Source organism: Orbicella franksi, chromosome 7 (genome assembly GCF_964199315.1).
Source record: "Orbicella franksi chromosome 7, jaOrbFran1.1, whole genome shotgun sequence".
NCBI lineage: Eukaryota > Metazoa > Cnidaria > Anthozoa > Scleractinia > Merulinidae > Orbicella > Orbicella franksi.
In genome coordinates, this window is record NC_138151.1 from 3,940,898 (window position 1) to 3,965,824 (window position 24,927).

The window sequence follows — 24,927 nt, forward strand, 5'->3', positions numbered from 1 at the left end:
AAAACTTGCTGACAATTTACACAGAAAATGTCAAATAAATTATCAAGCATTAAGTTTAGTATTATTTTAGCTCAAGGGATGTATTCTGGACTCAGATGTACTTGTTCTCTACTTGTATTTGATCCGAAATATAAATGATGGAATCGCATCGGCTAACATTGTACTGTAGCTTGCACATGTACTGACCCGTGAAACATTCCCTTTCACAGCTGCAGTTAAGTCAGTCATTTTACGTTTTGCAATAGTCTTATTTTTAGAGGACCACCTGAAAACCACCTCTAGGTGATTGGAGTCCTCCACTTAAAATATAAATTTTATTATTATTATCATCATCATCATCATCATCATCATCATCATCATTGTTATTGAGTGTTATTGTTATTATTATTGAAAGAACTGATGTTAAAAAATTTTTCAATGTTTTGAAGTCTTAAGTGATGAGAAATTGGTGATTATTATCTTTTGAAGATTGCATTTTTTGTTTGATTATATTTGAGTTGAACCAGAGGTGGGCATCCATTAGCATCTTTGTTTATTGAGGCCTGCTTTGTTCTTTTCTGTATAGGTCTTGGTTTCAGTATTGCAGGGGGAAAGGGAAATCAGCATGTGCCCGATGATGACGGCATTTATATTACCAAGATAATTGATGGTGGCGCAGCTCAAATGGATGGCAGACTGCAAGTTGGAGACAAGATTGTCAGGGTGAGTAGGGTGGCTGCTCCTGTTCCTGCATTCTCATCCCCAGATAGGTAAAGTCTGCATATGAACCAAGTGGCCCATTAGGCTGGAGCATATCTGGGTTTCTGTAACATGAAGCAACTAGGAGTATTTCTAGTCCCCCCTGAATGGGATGCCAGTCCATCGCAAAGTTACTCCCAGCATTAAATTTACGGCTACCCATTTGTACACCTGGGTGGAGAAAGGCGTCATGAGAGTAAAGTGTCTTGCCCAAGGACACAACGCAATGTCTCCAGCCAGGGCTTTGACATGGACCACTCAATCCAGAGTCAGGCACACTAACCATGAGGCCATGGTGCCTCCACTTACTCCACCTCATCCCCAGATACGGCAGTCATTTTAGTCAGCAGCATGATTGGCAACCTTTGGCTGGTATGCACAGTGGGCTCATTTTCGATTGTCCGCCAATCGGATTTGAGAAATAAGAAGTCAGTGAATCGCAGACTTTCCACTGGCCCCAGGCCCTAGTCTCTTGGAACAAGAATTTAATTGTTAGTGTGCTAGCAGTTTCTGCAGTCATTTTCGTCTTGAACAATGTTAGACTTCCAAGCTCTATGGGTTCTGGTTCTGTGATTTGCTAAAACCACCAGTTTACTAGACGAAGAAGTGCAGTATTTGGTTTCTGCAGTGGAAAGTGAGGTGCACTAACTCTTAGTGTGCTAAACTCTGGATTCAGCACTCCAAGCTGAGCCCTAGCCGGGGACATTGTGTTGTGTTCTTGGGCAAGGCACACAGTGTCTCTCTCCACTCAGGTGTATAAGTTGGCCAATTGTTGGGGCACACTTGCAAACCGTTGTTTATAAATTGCTCTAAGTAACCTCATGCTTCTTGAACTGGGGTGATGCGCTGGTAGTAACGAGCCCTCTGTCTGTCTCTCCTTCTATCCTTGGGATTGGAAATGACTTAACATTTAGTCTCTTCTCCTCCGTGCAGGTTAATGACACGTCGCTGGAGGATGTTACACATGAAGATGCTGTTGCCACTCTGAAGAAGACACAGAATAAAGTTGTGATCGTTGTAGCCAGAGTGGGTATGATGAATGCTGAATCAGTGACACCTCCCCCACAATATCAAGAGGTTGTCAATTCTAGTAAGTGGTTCACCAATGTACCGTCAAACCTCTGCGACAAACATCTGTAGCCACACACAAACACTACATTTTCAACGAGCGATAGCGTAGCTAGAGGGAGTTATAGCAGTTAGTTTGGGAAGAAATAATTCACTCGCCCAGTCCATCCATCCATCCATCCGTGCATCTGTCAGTCAGTCGGTGAATGGGTCTGCTTAGGAAGGTTCACATTATTATCAAATGATAAGAAGACTTTCATGTTGCGTTGAAATTTAGTTTACAGTCATTTCTATAAGAAGGACACTTCATTAAAATGACATACAGTGTTTTGGATCCTTGTGTTCAAGAAAATACCATGCATTTTCTCTAACATTCAACCATTAACTACAGACATCTTATTCATACAGATGCTCAATCTTCCAGAAAAACAACATCGACATAAGCTGATGAAACACTTGAGTGAGTACAAGAGAACTGTCACAGCTCTTTGGCTTAACAATGAGCTTCCAATGTTTATTTTGCACATGCTCGGTTGTTACATCAGCCTCCGTGATTCTTCTTTCCAGTAAAATAAGGCAAGAAATCACAAATTTGACATCATGGCACCTCATGCAAAACTTTTAACCATCCGACTAGAATGAGTTTTGCATAAGCAGCTTTAATTTTAAAAAAATGCAAACAAGGATTGCACTGAAGTGGCTTATGTTCATTTCATGACAGGTCCACCTCCCCCACCATCTCCTCCCAGGGACGAGAAACCAACACAGCCCTCACCACCCGTGCAAGAAGAATTCACACCAAGTGAACAAACAAATAGTTTGCCGAGAAAACCACAAGCGCCTGCAGTGCCAGAGGATGATGGTTTTACCAGGTGAGAACACAAGCAGTCTGCCAGTCAAAATCTAAGACCCCTTTCACATTACGCCGGAGGAATTTGAAAACAGAAATTTCACCCTGAAAACGCATCAAATGTTTTCTGTCCACACTACACCTGAGGAATTTAAAAACGCAACAATCACCGGTCATTTTGGATTTGTGTTCGAGAGGAAAACTCAGTCAGGTAAATCACCTCATTATCTTGAGGCCGTTTTCAAAATGCTTGCTGTCCACACGAAAACGAAAAGGCGACGTTTTCACATTCTTCCGGTTTGAAGAGCGTTTTCGAAAAGTTCCGTTTCCGTGACGGATAAGTGTGGACGGTAGGCCTATCCGTAGAAATAAAGCTGCGTTTTCAAATTTCTCAGGCGTACTGTGGACGCTGCCTCACTCACTCGAGTAACATTCTGTAACTTAAAAATCTAAAATTTCTTGTTGTGATGGAATTGTCCTTATTTCTCTACAGGGAACCTAGGAAGGTGGTCTTGAACAAGGGACCCACAGGCCTCGGGTTCAACATTGTTGGAGGCGAAGACGGTGAAGGGATTTTTATCTCGTTCATTTTGGCTGGAGGCGTGGCTGATTTGAGCGGAGAACTTAGAAGAGGAGATCAGATTCTATCGGTGAGATCAATGTTGGCCATGTTTTCCGTTACGTTACCAATATGCAGCCAGCCACAATTATGGTAGAATGTACTGCATTGGTCGCTTTTTGTATTTGGTTAAAAAAATCTTCTGCATAATAATTCAGCACCACGCTTTTTAGGATTACTCCTGTTAAGTTTCTTAGTCAAGTGCATATAAGCGCGTTTTTAAGACGTAAAATAAACGACTTATTCGATGTCAGAGGCTGGAACTGAACTGAAACGTTGCTCTGTACCTCAAGATGGCGCTGTAATAGCATTGAAACTGAGTGTCATAAAACCAAAACCAAACCAAACCGATTACTTTCCAATTAGGCTACCCACCCAATCTCAAAAAGTAGTTAAACCGAAACCAAAACCAAAGAAATTGCCTGATTACTTTCGACACTCAATTCAAAACCGCTCTGGCGAAAGTATTTCGTTTGTTGAACTGTTGAACGCGTGCAGAGTGCTCTGACCAATCGAAGAAAAGATCATGTCTTGTCCACCATGACCAATCAGATGCAAAGCGTAGTTTGATCTTTTCCCGCCTTTCTGCTGAGTACACGCCTTTTTCTGCGGCTGTGATTACTTTGATCCAATCAGGGCAAAGGTGATGTTGTCTCAGCCAATCAGGTGAAAAGCTATAACCAATCCTTCCCTGGGCTTTTTCTCATTTGTTCACTTCTAGCAGTATTTATGTTTGTGATTATACCGGTTTTTTCGTCTCCTTTTTTTTCTTTCTTTTTTTTTTTTTGCTTCATTCGCTCTCAATATTCGTTTGATTTTCGCCAGGAAGACTTCTGTCCGTTTTTTGGTAACGTGGGTGGGAAATGCTTTTCTCTTTGTTAGCATGGGTGATATCTTCCTTTACGACCAACTTGTTTAATAAATGTAAACGGCGAGCAAATATTGCTGTACTGAACAAACATTTTATAAAAGATGAAACAGCAATATACACTAATAACATTGGTAATACACCAAGTATTGTTTCTTTTATTCTTGACACCTTTCCTTCGTGAAAGGCCGGTTTTTCAACGTTTCAATCTTAAAACCATTTTGCTACAAATTGCACTCCTCTCCAAAACTTCTCATTAATTGGACATTTGAGAAAATCACAGCGCTTATGTAGATGCGATTTTTAAGTGCAAAGAATGGATATTGTGTCGTTTATTTAGTTTTTTCCTTATCTGCGCATCCTATCCTCATTAAAATTCAGTACAAGGACTAATATTTTCACGATTTCCAATTAAAATTTAAATCTGGACGCACTTAAATCATTCTGTCTAATTGCTGGCGTGAAAGAGTTGCTACCTTGCTGACGACTTGGGTGATGAATTATAAATAGCGAAACCAGATATATCAACAATAAATCTTAATTTTGCAAATAGCAGCTCTGAAAGATGACTCATTCGAGTTCAATTTGGAAATTCGACGGAGGTGAATTGAACTTTAGTTTGAGCATTTTAACATTCTGAGAATAGGATTAAATTCCTAAACTAGAGAAAAACGGCTTTTTATTCATGTTTTTTTTTCCTTCAGGTGAATGATGCGGATTTGGAAAACGCGACACACGAGAAAGCAGCAGCTGCCTTGAAAGGCGCCGGTAACACGGTGGCGATTTTAGCGCAGTATAAACCAGAAGGTAAGAGAAGCCTTGTGATGTTTCAGTTTTATAACGTGTTCTAGATTTTATCAGGGTTTTTAATTTACCCGTCGTCTGAATTAAAGATAAATTGAATTCTAGAGTCTCTAAAAAGACGACGCCACCGCTTCGCCGACTGAGAGGTTTTTTAAATTTATACGCGTAAGATGGTTTGTAAAAATGAATTTTATTAATGGAAGAATTAAATAGATTTTTTTTCTCCCTTAGATTATTAGATGTACCTTCTTGACAAGTTTTCACGTCTCTCGGGAATATAGATACGCAGTTTTCAATCGTGATATTGCTCGGCTTTTTGCTTTCTTTCTTCCATCTTCGCCTTCGCATGAACATGACTCCAGAATACAACAGTGATCGAAACTCGACAGAAGTCGGAAATCTTATTTCATACTTTAGCCGTCGATTCAACTGGTACTATACCATTTGGATATATTTGATTTGTTTCAAGTCGACTTCCTGCAAAAATGTTTATAAATATCGCACATGGTGTCCGTAATTTAGCCCGTGAAGGTGTTGGCGGATGTTATTCGCGAATGGTTTATTTTATTTTTGTGAGATTGGTTTATTTTTAGAGGGATTTATATAATTATTTCATTTATGTTTGTGCGATGTTTTTAAACGAAGCGAAAACCTATATTGTAAGAGTTTACGTCTAGTTAGCGTTTGTTTCCCAAATTATTGGATTGGTTTTCAGTAGTTTATTTCTTAAAGCGAAACACGAATTTCATTTACGAGGGAAAAAAGGTATCGTTGCAAATATAAATAAATTATTTCGCTTGCTTCCAGAATTGATTAGGCGGTGTTGATTTATTTTATCCCAGGCGTCAAAAATCGACCAGACGTTTAAAAAAGATAAAAATATTCTTGATGTCTCGACGTTGTGGTAAATTTTGGTACTTGCATATTTGAATATTTTATGTTTTTCTACGACCCTTGCCAACTTTTCTCATTTCCGATTCGACAGACTGGTGAAATATCTTAATTGCCGAAATAATGTCACTCTAATTCTCACTGGAATAATTCTCTGAAGTGTATATAATTTAAATGTTGAATATTTGGAATGCTATTAGTAGCGTGCATATAAAAGGAAAGTAATTAATCAAGTTGGCGTTTTTTGAGGACGCAAATTTTTCATTTTGCGGAAGATTCGAATATGTTTTTTCCGGTCATGTCGTGGCAACGCGAAAAAAAAGAGGCGCCATTGTAAATAGTGGATTTATTTACACGGTGGATATTTATGATCAATGTGTTTTGTTTTGATTCCGTTGGAGCATTTTGCGGTCTGCTGAGAATTGACACACAATAGCGCACAGGATACCCAGGAACAATGTGGCTTGACGCTCCATTAAATATGAATACAAGAAAGCGATTCGATTTTTGCTTAAGCTGAAGATGGCTGGTTACACTCGTCTGTCATCGCGGAAACTCCGAGTGGATAACTAGTGAAAGTCGTGAAATCAAAAGTGGAATCGCCGCCATTCAATCGAGTTGGACAGCTCCTACGCGACATAACAATATTGGATTGTAAATTAGCCGACGGGTTGAAAGTTCGACGCGTTGATTACGAAACGAATATTGCGTTACATTTGGTAATCTGCTTGTCCGTTTATCGTCGTAAATCTGATTTTAGAGTCTTAGTGGGTATTCCAGGCGATTGTTAATTGATGTACCAGTCTACATTATGTGTAAATGTACGTAAAGAGCGGGTATTCTAAACAATTTGCATATCGTAGCGAGTTCATCGCTCTTGTAGAGTTATTTTGTCTGCCGATGTGAGCGTGTGGTTGCCATCTCTTCGCGTAGTTATCATAATCGCTTGTTTTTCTGTCTTTTTCTTACAGAATACAACCAGTTTGAAGCGAAAATTCACGATATTCGTGAAAAGATGATGAACAGTGGCAGTCCGGGAACTCTTCGTACTTCTGTTAAGCGACAGCTTTATGTTAGGTAAGTAACAAGCGTAAATATTTGAACTCCTCGTTGGTGAATAGCACGCCTCGCTGAAATCATCATTCTGATTTCTGTCTCTCGCCTCGTGGTGTTCATTTCACTCGACGTATTCCCCCGAGATACCCTGATGTTTCTGCTTTCGAGAAGAGTGCGTGGGAATTTTTAGGAACGCCAGGCCATTCATAAGCGAGTGGTTTTGCTGAGTTTGAATTACAAATCACTATATGAAACATGTCGCATGAAACCACGCGCATGATGTGACGGTCATGAGAAGTCACTGGCATTCCTGAAATATTCGCCATTTTCTCCTGAAATCGATCCAAGCGATATTAATGTTGTTGTGTTTTACACCTATTTTTGGGAACTAAAATGTCCTAAGAGTTTCGCCGGAAGATTATTCAGTTTAATCTTGGTTAAAATGAGCCTCTCTTGAGAGTTAAGTGTACAAAGCATTTGCTGCTACAGCGGGTTTGTGGAAAGGTGTGTTTGCGATTTGTACATTCTTGCGTGACTTTTCCCCAAAACTTCCCTCCTGTTGCGTTATTTACTTAGCATTCGAAAGGCGTGATGTTTTTAATACCCCCCCTGCTATGTTTTAATCAGAACATGTGTCAAATACACTTGAAAATTACTAGAAGCCCGCTTGGATCAAGTAAAGAATTATCGTCCAGATTCCATCGGTAACAAGTTATTTGCGTTTCTGCCGAATGTACTTCCTTCTCGTCGGTCATTTCCGGACATTAGTGTCTTTGTAATTTACCTGGGAACAAATTTACCTATGTAAGCTGTGATATAAATTGATAAGATTACAATTCCTTTCTTGTTTTTATGACTTTGATATATGCAGGATCGGTTCGTGAATTTTGCTCAGGTCTGAAATACTCTATTAGAATATTGTTTTTCCGGCCGAGGCTGAACATTCTTATTTTTCTGCAGATTTCAGGCCGAAAATGTCCTAAATTTGTGAAAATTCCTAGATTATAGTGTATGACGTTTCGGTTTTCGAATGTATTTGGTGTATGGATGGTGTTAAAGTAATTTTGGAGCCAGCCTTCAGGCATTTAAGTCTGACATGAGGCACATAACTTCTTGCAGAAATGTTATTAGCATTGAACATACGGCTAGTGCTGTTTTTTTTGTGTGTGTGTGTGTGTTTTGGCTGGTTTTGTCGTTTAGAGAAAGGAAGAACTTTATAGCGTTTAGATAAAAAAAACATATAATTGTATTGTATATACAAACTTTCAACACCCAAAATTATATTCTTTTCGAAATCCCAGCCTCGGGTTTATTCTTAAGATATTCTTAGAATTTCGCAAATTTCAGCCACGATATTCTTATAAAATATATACCTATGAAAAAGAGAGTGTCGTTGATACTAATTTATCCGCAATAGCAGTTCTATTTTAAGTATTCCGTGTATAGAATTTCAAGCGATTTGGTAAACTAAGTCTTAAAATTTACTAGTGAAAATCTGGCAGTGTTTAATACAAGAAGTATTATCCCATCTTGTTTTCGGCTGCTAGCAGTCTTAGATTGATGGGAAATAAAACTCTTCTAGCACCTTAAAAACTCTTCGCCGATCACTGACAAATGAACAGTTTATGTTGACCTTTTTGAATTAGTCGGTGTTAGAGAAGATGAAACAAAAGACAATTTCTTGACCAGGATTTCCTCAAAATGTATATCACTGAACAGGGTTGAGAGTCCAACAACAATTTAACACAAGCTAGTGTCTCTTGAGGGTTTTTTAGTTCGCCACATGCTGGCAAAGTAATATTAGGCTATTGTTGTCTGGTTTGAATGAAACCCTTCACGTTTGTTGTGGTTTTATGGCTCCGTACCCTCGCAGACGCATTCCCTGAACGTGGAAAACCCGTGTGTGGGCGGAGAACAGATGTTAGACATGTTATGGTGTGATAATTTTTTTTTTTTTTAAGAAAAGTCATATGACGTGTCGCCTGTGCTCTATATCCCCGGTTTGCGGGTCATCCGGCCGCCTTGTTGAATATCCTCTTCCGTGAGTGGATTGTCACATTTGAAAATGGTGTTTTCACAGCCTCGTTTTCAAAATGTTTTCCGTCCGCACTAAAACGCAAAGCCGGCGTTTTCAAATTCCTCTGATTTAAATAGCGTTTTCGAAGAGCTCCGTTTCCGTGACGGATTAGTGTGGGAGGCAGGCCTAACCGTAGAAATAAAGCTGCGTTTTCAAATTTCTTCGTCCTAGTGTGGACAGGGCCTTTAGAACGGTTTCACTTGAGTGTCGAAAAGTCACTGGTTTTGTGACACCGCGGAAATACGTTTTTTGACGTCACAGTAACTGGTCAGTGGTCATCACCATCGGGCTGTGCTATCCTTCGATCGATCAGTTCTGTGAGATCGGTGTTTTGCTTCGTTTTAAGGTCGAAAATATCCTTGATACTTCTCGTTATTGGTGAGTTTGACGTCCTTAAATGGGTTTTTAATACTCAAGCAATGTTCGTAAAGAATAGCGGTACAGGAGAGTCATTTTGTGTGGAGTAATGTGTAGTTTGCTGACTCGAGCCAGCTGGAGCGGACGAAGCGTGGATCGTGTTGCTTCAGCCGCCCTCGCCTCAGAATTGCCAAAATCAACGATGGGTATCCAGCAAAGCAGAAGATTGGTCCTATATGCAGCTTTTGCAAGGATTTTGAAGACTGGTTGGATTTAAAGTGTAATTTGCACGAAATGGTGAAGGCACTACATGTAAGTCGGGACCGTTTTATTCACACTCACTTTGCGCCGACATGTGGTGCTTGTTCATTGAGATTATATTTCGCAACGCGTCAAAGAAACTTTGATAAGAATTTGTCTTTAAAGACTGGCGTTTTGGCGTTTCTATCACCTTTCTAACTTTCTGCGCCTTTTGGAACGGGTGGAATAATTTTTTTGTACCTGCCGTTTGGTGTCAGAATAAAACATTTGTTCATTTCATTCACAAGATATTTCTCAATCATTAAAGATTGTTTAAGCCTACATTTATATAATGGTGGCGTTTGCGAAGGGAGTAGAAATCGAAAATATTGTGATTTGTTGGCTGCAGCGAACGCTGGAAATACTGAAAACATTCAAGACCGCTCAATATCTTCGGTTCGCAATTCATTGACAATTTTTCCTTGCTGGAGGTCTTTTTTGTTTACATCGATTAAATGTTGATAGTACATGGAAATTTTCAAGGCCGTTTCCTTGTACATGTATGCACATGTAACTAAATATTTTAAAATGCCCAAACATCTGTATTTGTTTACACGAAACCGCTTCCACTTATGGGATGTAGTCAAGTTTCACTACTTTTGATGCTGAAAAGACATTCAACATTTCAGAGAGGCAGTAATCAACTCCTTAATGAAACCCACTAGTTTATTTTGTTTACTCAGTCATTTGAAGCTTTTCGATTTCTATTTCTCTATCTTACATGTGCATTGTATCAACTTATATAAATAATTGACTGTTGTTGTTTTTCCTTGCATTTGATTTAATTCAGATGAGCTTTGCTCAATCACTACAAAATAATTTTTACATTGTAATCATACATGCACATATCACGTGCTTTGAATCAATATGAAATAAATTATGATCCCTTTAGTAACAATATTGTATCATCCTCCCTTCTGTAAGATTCTTACTTAACTTGTAACCACTTTATTACAAGACACTATAGCACCTGATGGCAATAAATTATATATATATAATTATATGCATTTATTTTTTTTCCTGTGATAAATTGGCTAACAAGTGGGTTTGTTTATGCCACTGTGTCTCTGAATTGGCTTACTGTCATCTACAAACCATTGGTAATATATCTTCACTACATCTAACTCAGATACTAGACACAAAAGCATGTATTAAAGAACAGATACTCTTCTTACAAATTAACATTTATTGCATTTAGTTCATCACTTAAGTTCTACAACATTGCTTTTCTCCAGTGAGAAATTTTGTGCAAAGTCTGAAGTTGTAAGTTGCAAAAACAGGTTCCATCAGTAGTTGTGAATCGTTTAAAATCAGGCTTTGGTACTGTAAACTGAATGGCAGAAAGCGAGGAAATTAGACATTGTCTCAAATACACAAGCGATAAAAGAGGTAAACTTGACTGAAATCTACAGACTCCTTTTTTTTAGGTTTAGGGTTAAGGTTAGGCCTAGGGGACAAGGTGGGAGGTGCAGTGGCCTTGTGATTAGTGCGCTCAGCAATGGATGGAGCGGTCCATGTTAGAGCCCTGGTCAAGGACATTGTGTTGTGTTTTTGGGCAAGACACTTTTACTCTCAGGGTGCCTCTCTCCACAAAGGTGTACATATGGGTACAGGTGAATTTAATGCTGGGGGTAACCCTGTGATCGACTAGCATCCTATCCAGGGGGTAGTAGAAATACTCCTAGTTGGTTCATGCTACAGAAACCGAGATAAGCCTGGCCTGATGGGTCACCTGGCTCTATGCAGACTTTACCTTTTACTTAGGGACAAGGTACTGCATCAAGTGGGGGAAGGGACAGTGGAGTCAGAACCTCTCACTTCCCATACCCTGTTCTCCCACTTCCCATACCTCTATCTCTTCACTCCCACCCTTGTTTGTCCTGCTCCTGTCCCCTGTAAATTAAGAGACTCAAAACACATCATCATTTAGCTGTACAGTCCTTAGGCATTTCCTTTTCCTTTTTTCCTTCGTTTTCAGCCTTGCTACTCGTACCCACATCTTTCAAGTGAATGACCTATGATGTAACCACTGTCAAAGGGTTTCATTTTGAGCCTCATTTTGAGCCCAAGGGTGAATTTTTCTTTGCCCGTCGGCCTAGAAGTCTCTAAAGACACTAAATGAAAGTCAAGTAACATTTTCAGTTCTTGTTTTTGAAAGTGTTTGAAGCCTTAATGAATGACAAAAATTAGCATTTTGCATTTCTCTCCAGATTCCTGCCCCTATTCTCCCGGGTCCTGCCCCCTATTCTCCTGGGCTCCTGCCCCCTGCCTCTCCCCACCATCAACAGATGGCTGAATGTTCAGGAGAGGAGTTGCCATATGGAGAGCATTGGTCAGTGTTCTCTCAGTTGGTGTTTTAGCAGCATTGATGATGTGGAAATCATTCATGGGCAGTATTTAAAAGGATTTTTGCCAAGCCAAAATAGAAAAAAAATGTACAATAGAAGAAGTTTTCTATAGGGAAATCCAGATAATAGTAATATGTAAACAAATATTAATTTTAGAAAGTTATACAGAGTCTCAGGCTCCAAGGTAATGTGGTCAGAAATTATCTGGGTGGCCTTATAATCAGAGGATTGTTGTGTGAATACATGGGGGATAGCCTATTTATAACTAAAAATGAAATTCATTTATTGAGTTTTAACTGGAAGTTGTTATTACCCAGATTTTATGGTATTTTTATTGTCTTACAGTAACACATGCATGTATTTTTAATTACCCTTTTAACAGCTTTGTATTCCATATCTTCTGCCATCTTTAGATAATCAGATGTCATGTACCTCTTGTGGTTTTTTCTAATAGCTAAATAGCTTTTTTTCTAAACTCTAATAGCTATGCAACTAGTTTAAAATAATTTTCACACTTTAGAGGCGCTAAAAGCAAAATACAGAACGGCAACAATTCGAAATTATGACAAGAAACAAAGAAACAATAATAAACTTGTAAATTTAAAATTTTATTTTCGCCAGCCTCAAGCTTCCTGAAGTACAGTATAATTAATATTGGATATTTTATTATAAAACATACCTCGGTGAATTCTTCCTCGAGTTGAGGCCAGATTTTGAACCCTTTTGGGGATTCAGTCCTGCACTTGTTACACCAACGTGTCCAAGATTTATTCGAAGCACTGCTTCGATTTCGGCCAACTTGGTCTATAATTCGGTGATACCGAGTGAGGACAGGATGACCGTGTTTACCTACGTGAGTGTCCCCAATCGAACAAGTGTACGAACACGAGCATGCCTTCCCGACGAATTTGATCAAAATGCCGTTGACATACCGATTCATACGGTTCAAGTCCATCAATTCAACAAACTTGAGAATTTGATGTCCTCAGAACACCGCTACAGCAACACAAAAGCTGCCTAGGTTTAGCCTTAGCCCACTTCGTAACGTAAATCGCCATTGGCTCGCCGCTTACGATCATGAACTCTCACGAAACAACAACAATTTCACACCGTGTGCAAGTTCAGTTTTGCTTTGGCACAATATATAATATTAACTAAGAACTAATCAACAAACGAGCGGAGTCTAAAAGCTAAGTTTACAGTGTGCGCTCTAAGTTTTGTATCTTTTTGACTGTCGACAAGACTCGCTGCGTAAACAATGTAAAAGTTGCAGACATTTTGTAGTTTTGTTAAGGTGTACCGCTGACCAGCAAAATACTGTATCGCGCCCCAAAAAACGTATTTCCGCGGTGTCTGGTTTTGTATTACTACGCTTAAAAAAAAATCTCGCGCCACTTTTTAATCCAATCAGAAGTAAAATCAAAACCAATCATGACTCGCTCTCACGTTTTCCCGCGCTTTTCGTCAGCTACATGTAATTACTGCGAGTTTTGATTCGTTCATTGTATTGTCTGCGTCCTTTGTGATTGACTAAAGTAATTACATTGGTTTTGGTCACTCAATTGAAATTGCCCTAAATGATGAACTGAATTCCAAAAAACAGCAAGCTATATTCCTACAAAACATCCTTCTTATGTGCGTACAGTTCTAGTCGTAGAAGGAGATAACAACTGTATGCTTTTTGTTCAGGGCCCTGTTTGACTACGACAAAACGAAGGACAGCGGTCTCCCCAGCCAGGGTCTCAGTTTCAAATATGGCGATATTCTTCACGTGACCAATGCCAGTGATGACGAGTGGTGGCAGGCGAGACGACTGAATGCTATGGGGGAGGAAGAGGGGAGAGGTGTCATCCCCAGTAAGAGAAGGTAAGTAGTACACAGGGTTGCCACAGGTCAGGAAATGGTCAGGGAAAAAAATGTTCTTCAAAGTATGGGAAAAGTCAAAGAATTTGATTTTGTGTCAGGGGAAATTGACAATTTGAAGAAAAGTCAGGGAAAATTGAGATAATTTAACCCGGCTGATTTAAAACCATTGAAGGCTAGGAGAAACTTTGGGGTCATCGTGATCTCAATGATATTTACACTTATGAAGAAGGGAAATTTGTTGAAAACTAATCAGTCTTATTAAACGAGTGGAAAGGACGGCTGTAAGTTGAGGCTGGAAGCTGCCGGTAGAGCTGACATTTTGTAGTTATTTGGTCTAGGAAATTTTATTTTTATCAGGGAAAAGTCAGGGAATTTTGAAAAATGATGTCTTTGGCAACCATGGTACATTAACTTGACATTAGCCAAAGTCAATTGATGTTGTACCGAGTTTGTACTGAAATCTGATTCAAATCATTCCCGTCAAATTAGATTCTGTCCGTTTCTAGAACGTCAATAACAAACTTCCAAGCTGGAACTAGCTTCAGCTATAAAGTAAAATTAACTTAACGTATTCTGCAGAGTCGAGAGAAGAGAAAAGTCAAGAATGAAGACAGTTAAATTTTCAAGAAACAGCGAGGAAAACAAGACCAAGGTGAATACTTTTAAGAGGCCTTTGCCCGGGTGTTTTTGATATCATTGCCATATCTTAAGTTCAGCGGGAATGGAGGACTGAAAGTCTTGCTTCATGTAATTTGTATTTTATCGAGAGAAAAGAAAAGAGAAGTTATGGTTCCCTTGGTTTTACCAACACATTCTCTGTAAACCTGATTCTTCTGTGACCAGGTTACGTAGCGTTTCATTGCCAGTCTTGTCCTTTGCAGACTTCATTCAATGAAGGCTCGGGAGCCGGCCGCAAGCGCAGTTTCAAGTTTTCCAAGAAGCTGCCATTCTTTAAGAAAGAATCCGAAAATGAGACGACCAGCGACGTAGAACCAAGCTACACATCAAACGCCAGCGACAGTGAAAGCAGCTACAGCGCACGCGCTGAGGAGAACATTCTGTCGTACGAGGCTGTGGTGCAACACGAGTTACAGTACACCAGACCTGTAATTGTACTGGGACCGCTTAAGGACAGGATTAATGATGACCTCATCTCTGAATTCCCGGATAAATTTGGCAGTTGTGTACCCCGTATGTACCCATGCTTTTGTTTGTTAGTTTGGTTTCTTTTGTCATGCATGTTGGTTGCAGAAAGTTACAGTAATTTTTATGAGAAACTAAGGAGAAAAATGTCTTCATAGCCTTTACCATGGGAAACACAAAGCGTGGGTGTTTGGCTGATAGGCCATTTTCGATATATTGAAATTCTACCCTTGGTCCGAGACTTAGAGGAATAAAACATAACAAACCGCTTCCAAGTTCGGGGGATGAATAATCAGTTTCTTTCGTTATATTCCCCTAAACCTCGTTTTCATTTATCGAAATTGGCCTATTCACTTCAGCCCTCACCCGCCTCCTTTCCCAAGGCGTTAAAGTCCCGTTGTACGGACAAAAGCAACTTTCGCTCTGCGTTTTACGCTTACGGCAGCTATAAGAGTCATGTCACGACCTAAGTTTACGACTATCTCGGCCTAAAACAAATAATTGGAAGACCGGTCAGATATTGTACATAATTTTTCCACGTCATAATCGTGTCACGCTTTGCTTTGCGTGACAGATACGACACGTGAGAGGAGAGACTACGAGGTGGATGGACGTGACTACCATTTCGTGACATCACGCGAGGAAATGGAGCGCTCAATTCAGAACCACATGTTTATCGAAGCGGGTCAATATAACGATAATCTTTATGGAACCAGTGTGCAATCAGTAAAAGAGGTCGCCGAAAAGGTAGCAGTGTCTTCTAGTTGTTCGTTTGTGTGTAGAATATTAGCAGTGCTTCATGTCGCTTTGTTTGTGACGTGAGCAGTAGTAAAGGTGAAAGAAAGACTACCGCGAGAAAACTGAGGTGTGTTTTACCTTAAAAAAAAAAAGCGCGAGGTGTTTTTTCTGTCGCCTTCCTCTTTAATTTTTTAATTTCTTATTTTTATTTATTTTTTCTTCTCCAATGCGTTCGCCGTTTTTCTACCTCCTTCACCCCCACCCCCCCTCCTTCTGTCTCTCTCCACTTAACTCCTCCATGATCACTCAAAATGCGATATTTCTTTGAAGAGACCAGAAAGGTTGTGTTCATTACCGAGCTTTGTCTATAAAACAAAACTTCCTAAGGGGATACTCATGCTAAACGAAACTTGGAATGTTAGCTCAACTTCAGGTTGTGCACTTCCTATCTCTAACTTATTGCGTTATCTAAATCTTTTTCTTTAGAGTAAGCATTGTATTTTGGACGTGAGTGGTTACGCCATCAAGCGCCTTCAAGTAGCGACGTTGTATCCTATAGCGATCTTTTTAAAACCAAAATCCGTGGATTCGATCCGGGAACTTAATAAAAGGCTGACCGAGGAACAGGCGCAGAAGACATATGACAGAGCTCTTAAACTGGAGCAGGAATTTGGAGAGTACTTCACAGGTAAGTACAGCACATACTTATCACATGTTATTCTGCACTGATGTAGTCCCTGAGATCTTAAATGAGCTCAGTCGCGGTATTTTGAGTCATTCTGGCCGGGTGTGTGACGACCATTCAAATGAAAGCTATTGAGCAGTACTTTCATGTGGTACTGTTCATTATGCTGTACAAGGTGGTTCTGACTTTTAAGCCTGTGGATGAAACCCAAGTGTGTGATGACCATTCAAATGAAAGCTATTGAGCTGTTCTTTCATGTGGTGCTGTTTATTATGCTGTACAAGGTGGTTCTAACTTTTAGGTCTGTAAATTAAACCCTAGTGTGTGACCATTCAAATGAATGCTATTGAGCAGTACTTTCATGTGGCACTGTCTAATATGCTGTACAAGGTGGTTCTAACTTTAAGTCTGTGGATGAAGCCCCAGTGTGTAACCATTCAAATGACAGCTACTGTGCAGTACTTTCATGTGGCACTGTTTATTATGCTGTACAAGGTGGTTCTAACTTTTTAGTCTACGTATGAAACCCTAGCATGTGACCATTCAAATGAAAGTTATTGAACAGTTCCTTTATGTGGTACCGTTTATTACGCTGTACAACGTGGTTCTAACTCTCTCTAAGTTTGTGGATGAAATCGTAGTGTATAACCATTCAACTGAAAGCTAGTGAGCAGTACTTGTAAGTGGTACTGTATGACATTTTGAAGGGAGAGTCGTTGTGACTCGTCAACTGAACAGTACTTTGTTGCAAGAATAAATTTGAGATCGTTTCCTTTTCTATTTCTTCCAGCGGTTGTTCAAGGTGACACATACGACGAAATCTACACTAAATCCAAGGAAGTTATACGTCAGCAATCGGGGCCAGTCATTTGGATCCCATCCAAAGAGAAGCTATAAACAGTATCTATAATACACACTCCAGTGGGTCAGCGGAACATCCTCCAGTCATGCGCATCACCTGTCCTTTGTTTCCATGGTTATATGATGACAATTACAAAATGGTGTTGCAATCGCTGCTTCTCTGTTTTTATCGCTCGAGGGGCAGGATTATTTTGGCAGTTCAGGAGGCAGAACGGTTCTATGAATTTGAAGACGTTCTTTTTTTCAACTATACGCAGTTATTTTTTTGATTACATTGGCTGTGTTTTGCGGGAGTCGGCGACTCCTGCGGTTTTGTTTCATCGTTTTTCCCATCATATGAATTAAATGACAACAGTCTTCGAAGATTAATGTATAGTTTTGTGCTGTTGTTAATTATTTCTATTGTTAATTATTTCTGTTGCGGAGCTTTAGTTTTGCTATGCATGTGGTGGCGTGACTACATTAGTTCAGTTTTCAACTTGCTTTGTCACGCAAACGTCTCCCTGGGAAGAAGAGCGTGACATTGTCAACGTTGCGTGACGCGCAAGGGACAAAAATAAATCTCGTCTCCTCTAAAGGGAAAAAATTTCACGAAATAGAAATCCTTTCCAAAGGAAGAAGTTTCAAGTAGCTCGTTTTCAGTCATCGCCAGATTCGTCACCTCTCCTCGTTCTTCTTAAAAATAGTGTAAGACTTTTGTAATTCAATATTGCGAGCATTTCGGAAATACTGGTCAGAACAGAAATATTGGCTGGTTCTTTATTTTAACAGGTGGAAAGCTCATGTCTGCCTGGAAATTGTTCTGACAGAATGTTATACTCATGTGAACTGGTTAATTGGTTATTAGTACTGTGAATTTAATTCTAAAATGGTTATGTGTTACTTCCTGAGATGTGTAATTTCGAATTTAAGTCGGATACGTCTTAACTCTATGAACTAAAATGATTTGGGTTATTAAAAGAAAGTAGCAGTAAATATGAAATGAGAACATCTCGAGTTTGCTTGTTATTTACATTTTTATCTTTGCAAGTTTGGTTTTATATGACATGAGTAACATGAGGATAGTCCCTTAGATGACAATAACAACATATTGTGGTAAGAGACGGACCAATAGTTTTCTTTTAGAGAAGGGGGGTGAGCAGTTTCAAAAATAACTTTCTGCACAGCAAAAATAGTCTCCTCTGCAGCCGTTTTTTGGGATGTCACGCAACGCTGCCCCAAAGAAACGGCTGCTCGCATCCGAACCACATTCTTTTCCTTTTGTGTTTATGGTTTGTTTGCGCTCTGTTGAACAGACCAATCACATAATAGCAAAGTGTGAATGAGCTTTCGCACGAAAAAGTCTGCGGTGCGAACACGCGAGGGATTTCTGGCTTTTGTTTCACGCCGCACGTCGCCAAAAGTGGGCGGTGTTCGCAGGCTACGATCATGACGGACTGAAAAAAACGTCAATGAAAGCCCTAAGTACAAGACCTTCATGTGCTCATCGCTATGTTCAGCTAATGAGAGAATATATATTTTCTGGAAATGTCGTATTGTAAACGTCAATCAAGGGCTTAACACTTCCTACAGATTGTAACCAGGAGGAAAGAGCGGCACTCAGAACTCGCTGTCAACAAATCGAGCGAAGCTACTTGATTTCCTGGTTCCTTTATTAAGTTGAAATAGATATCGTCCTTCTCGACAATAATTTTTTGGGTTGAAGGCTTCTATTAATTAGCTTAAACTTTGAAGAGTCTTCACCTACATGGAAAGCTCGTTCAAGCGTCGCCTGTGTTTTTCGGCGTCCCTAAACAAAAGCCGGAAATCTGTATGTTTCATTTGTGACATCTCCCACGACGGGACACAAAGATAAACAACATTCTCTGATTGGACAAGTTTCAAAGGGCGAATTTCGCGCGAAAACGTTCTTGAAAATGGAACGGAATCGGTGATTGGATAATTTCGTGAAAGGAATGTTGTTCGGATGTGAGCAGCCGTTTCTTTGGGGGAAGCGTTGCGTGACATCCCAAAAAACGGCTGCGGAGGAGACTACAGCAAAAACGGCTGGAAAAAAATATCGAGCAAGTACTTTCTACCATCCAACTCCTGTGTTCAACTTTGCATGAAAATGTTAAATTCTTTTAAGATAAAGGCAAAGTCTGCGTACGAGCTAAGTGGCCCCCAGACCGGAGCTTATCCCGGTTTCCGTAGCATGAAGCGACTAGGAGTATTTCTGCTCCTCCCTGGATGGGTTACCCCCAGCATTAAATTCGCCGGTATCCATTTATACACCTGGGTGGAGAGAGGCACTGTGAGAGTAAAGTGTCTTGCCCAAGACCACAACACAATGTTCCCGACCAGGGCGCGAACCCGGACCGCTCTATCCGGAGACGGGCGCACTAACCATGAGGCCACCCTTGCATGGTCCTTCCCCTAATCCAATTTTTTGGCGGAGGGGTCGCTCATAGGGTGGGGACGGCCTTGATACTCTGGGAAGGGACTGGTAAAAATTTGAAGTTCATGGTAACTCGGTGTAAAGCGTTGACATTTTGCCCCGACAGTAAGTTAAACTAAAATGCCCTGTTACTAAGATACTCCAAACTTGAAACACTTCTTATAAGTAGCTTTGTTGGATCTACTGGGTCATGTGAGCGTGATATAGTGGAAGCAGGCTAGCGTGAGTTCATTGGGTCACGTGAACATGACCCAATACCCAGGCGAGCGTTACTACATAGGGGCTCGATGCAAGCAGTGGAATCACGCAAATTTCTCTGTGAAAACTTGTTCGTGTTCCGGCTTTATCTATCTAATGTATGGTCACCCACTAGGTTGATTTACCGAAATAAACAAAGTTTTTTTGAAATTTGTGTTTTTTGCAGAACCCATTATGACTTACATTGTTTACATTACAGTACTTTACTTTCTACAATTCACTACTTTCTCTACAGTGCACTACTTTTAGGAGAGATACATTACTTTAAGAAAAAATACTTTTACTTACTCTGCTTACAATACAACATAATACCTACTCTACTTAAAATAATTTATTCTACTTTCAGTACGGTACAAATACTTTACTATTAATAAGATACAATACTCTCTGCTTAGAGTAAGGTACAATAATCTACTTACAATGTGGCACGATTCTTATTCTACTTATAATAACATACAATACTTCCTCTATTTTATATAATACATTATAGAATAACTGAGCTACTACACGCGCTCTCATTGGTCGATGAGTGTGTTTAGATGAGAGTGTGTAAACACGGTTGCGACGTTTTAGATTCGCGCGTATTTTTGAGAATTATTGATAAAGGCAACAGAACACGGAAAAAGTGCTCCATTACTTAAATACTTACTCTTCTTACATTTCGGTACAATACGCTACAATACACTACATTAACAAATAAAGAAGCCTAAGCCGTGTATTACACTGTGATAAAACACGACGGGCATTTGAGAACAAGTACAATACAATACATTAATAACATGACGTGATTTTACGGTCCGCTGCAATTGCATTTCAAAGCGTAAATTCAGAATGCTTCCGTGCTTATATAATATTACCTATCACAGTAGAGCAGTTACACTGCCATCTGAATATAGGTGTTATTAAATTGACAAGAGGCATAGGAGACAAATTAACAAATAAACAGACACCGAACGAGTGTTGAAAAGTTAAGAAATTCTCTAATGTCTTCTCTAAGTTCTGCAGATCCAAATGTAATACCTAGTAATTAAGCAGAAATTATGACGAGTTTTCTTGCCAAAGAAAAATGGCTAGAAGCAAAACTAAACTAAAAATTAGAAACACCTTGCAGAGCATATAGATAGTACCACAAGAACGTACTGGTCAATAGCTGTCATTTGAATGGTCACACACTAGGGTTTGATCTACAACTTAAATTTAAAAGTTAGAACTACCTTGCACAGCATAATAAATAGAAGCACATGAAAATACTGCTCAGTAGCTTTGAGCAGAATGGTCTCGACTTGAACGAACGGAAGTTCATTTTCAGATACTTTTCCAAGACTGTCTTTCCATTTTTTCTTACCAGTAATTTTCTTTGATCGGGTTTACGAGGCTGCCACAAAAACGATGAGAGTCGTACAATATACACGCAACTGTTTATTGAAACGACTTTCACCGCCTCTACAGACAGCAGTTCATTCCTCTTCACCAGACGAATCAGTCTTCTTTAATAACGCAACCGTGTTGAGAACACGCTTTTATACTCACGCTTTACGTTCAAGTTCCACGCCTAAAGCACATGTAGTGATGATATTTACACATCTGAGCACGGGCCACGCAGGTTAACGAGCACGCAGTAACACGCTCACCCACGCTTATGCTCACGAAAATCACATGCAAACAAGCACGGATCAGTTGACACTCGAGTAGTATTTATGCAAATATTCATAGGAAAAGCTAAGTATCTATTGTCATGAATGAGACTAGTTAACCAAGCCTTCCACAGGTGAAGTTCACTCGATCATTCTACGGTATCTGCAGGCGAATTGGCCTGGTCTACCAAATGCAATATTACGGCAGAAGCAAGGGATAAGTAGCTATCTACTTCGTATGGTTTATTTAATTTTTGATAAGTTATTTTTAGAGTTAAAAAAAACTGAAATTCGTTTCCTCGGCTTTTTCCCGGCTTTTTACATCTTTCAATATATATATAAAGAATCCTGCGAAGGTAAAGGGTCAAGACTCACAGGGTGCCACTTAAAACTGTTACAATAGCAAAATTTTATAAAAAAAATCATTTAGTTTTTGCTGCTTAATGTTTATATAAATCCGCAACAGGATGCTGTTTCTCATTGTGCTCTAGCTAACTGAAAATTAAAGAAGTGTATTCTGAAAAGTGCACGGCCAAAGTATTGAGCTAGCGTTTACATTTGTCCAAAATTTTATCAGAAATTTCAAGTGCATATACTTCTTCTATGTGCATTTGAATCACAGGTACCGTATTGCTACGCTTTTGAAGTATAAATTTGAATTATCGCCCTGTTTAAAGCTTGAGCTATTTTTAAAACAGCTGAGCATACATTACATGAACAGGAAGACTTATTTTATAAAGGGAATTTCCCAAGGAAGTCAAAACGCGTCCCGGATTGGTTGCGAAGTTCATGTTTTTAACATTTTGACATTTTCTTTCCCTACAAGGAAGTTCATCATTGCGTTAATCGTGTTTAAATTGTATTATTTCAAGCCCCATGAGATGTTTTTAAGCCTGTATATGAACTTTATTCACGAACTTCAAAAACATTACGGTTCATAGTCATACAACGAGGGCCTTTAAAGAACAAAAAAATAGTGTTAAGCTTTAGCACCTTTTTTCGCAGTGGAGAGTGAACCAAGCGTGTTGAGCCGATGCACTTTCAATACATACAATGGCTTTTTTCCTCATTACAGCCATTTGAAAGCGCAGAAAACGAGGGTGCTAAGCTTAACCATTGTGGTTTACTATCCAACTTATGGGAAAATATCCATGTATTATTAGTGGAGTTAGCAGGATTAGTTGCGAATAAGTTTTTCACTCACCCAAACCTCTATCCACGAGATGTCAATTCGAAAACGCCGACAAGATTACTCTAGCTCTGAGCCACTGTCAGGTTATCAGTCATCATCTGAAGTTTCCTGAGCCACCAAGCAACCACGCCACAGTCACATCAATTATTTATAAAGTCTTTCACAAGAACACCACGACGTGGGAAGCTGTTTAAAACACGCTGCGGAAGCTAAAATGGTCACTTCACTACATTATCATAAGATTACATTGCTATTAGCGAACATCTTAATCAGCTTGTCTTCGGAAACCAGAAATAGCTAACGGAAGCTTTATTACAATCATCAGTCTTATGGATTTCCGATCCTTCACTTGTTTGCTTTTAGCTACATTCAGCCGTGACTATCAGTTCCCTATAAAAAAATTGTCAGCGTTATGATCCTTATTCCATTATTTGGGAAGTCATTAGAGCTATCGTATTCAGAATAATTATTGGCCCAGAGTTTTAAAACGAGTGTCCCCGTTGCAGTGTCCTTGTTCGCGTGGTCATTTTCTTACCGTATTCTGATTCTCTCTCTCTATCAGTGTGCAAGGGGCTCATTCATGTTTGAAGATACTCAGTACTTCTTCCTGTGAGCCGTCGTATGTTAGAAATAATCCTTGGCGAGCTGCAACTTCAGTTAATAACTCAAGATAACATAAGAGGAACTTGTCTCCTCCTGCGTTTCCACAACAACTGTAATTTGCATTTTAGTTTTGAACATGCTCGAGCTCGAATTTTCCCCGGCTCTAAAGAAATGCTATCTCTGCTGTTAACCTTATTTCTCCAAAGCTTAATTACAATGTCAATGGCTAGTCGAACTTGTGAATAGGCAACACCTTCAAGCCCGTCCAAACGCAAGCAGCGTTTCAACGCAAAATATTATTGTTGTAAACTTTCGGCCATCTTGTTCCATAAGCACACATGTGGCAAGAGGTTGACCAATTCCTCGCAGCAATGGAACAGTGTGTTGCGTTCAAAAGTTGCGACTGACTGAAGCGTTTTACCGGATCTTTATTGACGAAATATGGTTGAAATCAAAATTTGTTTTTCATAGTAGAGCTCAACATTTTCTGTTGGGTACTATTCGAAGTAATGCTCGCTGACAAATGAGACCTCCCCGCCATATTTTATCTTAGTGTATTTTCCTCACCCTTATACTTCAATTTTGCTCAGAAACTTACGTATAGCATAACTAACTAATATAGCAAATATATTCTAACTTGTTATTATCGAAGATTCGTTTTTTAATGAGAAGTTATAAACAATTTTATTGCACGTTCTGTTGTTCTCTTAGCTACAACGGTCAGTAGTTCACAAGTCAATGAAGCTCACGCCCCCGATTTTTCAATTTTCGCATGTGGTATACGAGAGAAACTAAATCACGAAACTCCGGAAATCCTTTTTCTGATGTAGAAATTTGTAATAGGTATAAATTGAAAGAAAACTCGATGTGATGATTTTGTAAGGCAAGTGAGTGAGGGACACGAATCACCAGTGATGAACTTGCCGTTATTTGCCAACCGTTTGCCTCATCTCTTAATTGAATGTTTCTATAAACGATGGGCAAAATATATTGCTACTTCACACATTAGAACTTGTTAGTCAGTTTTAGATTCTGAGAACGCATATAGTATTGAAACACACTAAGTTAACTTATAAAAATCAGTTTTCTTGTAAGGGCTGCTCAAAATAAATATGAAACAAACGGCTAGTCAACTGAAGCTTTGTATTGAAATATATCTTTCTACACAGGGCAATATTTTTACCAACCGTACCACGCAGCAAAATACATAGCGAACGGTATTTTTTTTTTGTCTCAAACCCCAACGCATATATAATTCGAGTATTAAACCATTTTTTCATAAAAGTTTGCTTTCTATTAAACAACCTGGCGATGGAAACTTCGCTAATTATCTCTATTTCGATTCGTCACTAAAGAGAGGTGGAAATTGCGTTTGAGCAAAAGCCATGAGGTTTTTACGTGTATTGGCGTAGCAACAACTTTTGGCGTAACAAAAGCTTTTGTAGTATTTATTTTGAGACTAAAGTGAGCGTGTGGGTGTTGAAGTTTACAAATTATCAATAAAACTGCATTTCTTTGTAAAACTGAAAAACTA

The 24,927-nt window shown here is 39.4% G+C and overlaps 1 protein-coding gene across 2 annotated transcripts in view; it reads left to right on the top strand.

The window, feature by feature from the left end:
- Window positions 1–18,259, top strand: part of LOC145493152 (disks large homolog 1-like) — a 35,444-nt gene extending 17,185 nt beyond the window's left edge. For both annotated transcript variants that reach the window (XM_081472550.1, XM_081472552.1), the window contains 12 exons: window positions 566–702; window positions 1,672–1,828; window positions 2,528–2,678; window positions 3,150–3,306; window positions 4,848–4,950; window positions 6,810–6,915; window positions 13,666–13,842; window positions 14,422–14,494; window positions 14,724–15,033; window positions 15,560–15,732; window positions 16,210–16,411; window positions 17,199–18,259. In XM_081472550.1, the coding sequence (XP_081328676.1) occupies window positions 566–702; window positions 1,672–1,828; window positions 2,528–2,678; window positions 3,150–3,306; window positions 4,848–4,950; window positions 6,810–6,915; window positions 13,666–13,842; window positions 14,422–14,494; window positions 14,724–15,033; window positions 15,560–15,732; window positions 16,210–16,411; window positions 17,199–17,305 (1,853 nt within the window). In that variant the 3' untranslated portion in view covers window positions 17,306–18,259. The remainder of the gene's footprint in view (window positions 1–565; window positions 703–1,671; window positions 1,829–2,527; window positions 2,679–3,149; window positions 3,307–4,847; window positions 4,951–6,809; window positions 6,916–13,665; window positions 13,843–14,421; window positions 14,495–14,723; window positions 15,034–15,559; window positions 15,733–16,209; window positions 16,412–17,198) is intronic.
- Window positions 18,260–24,927: the final 6,668 nt, after the last annotated feature.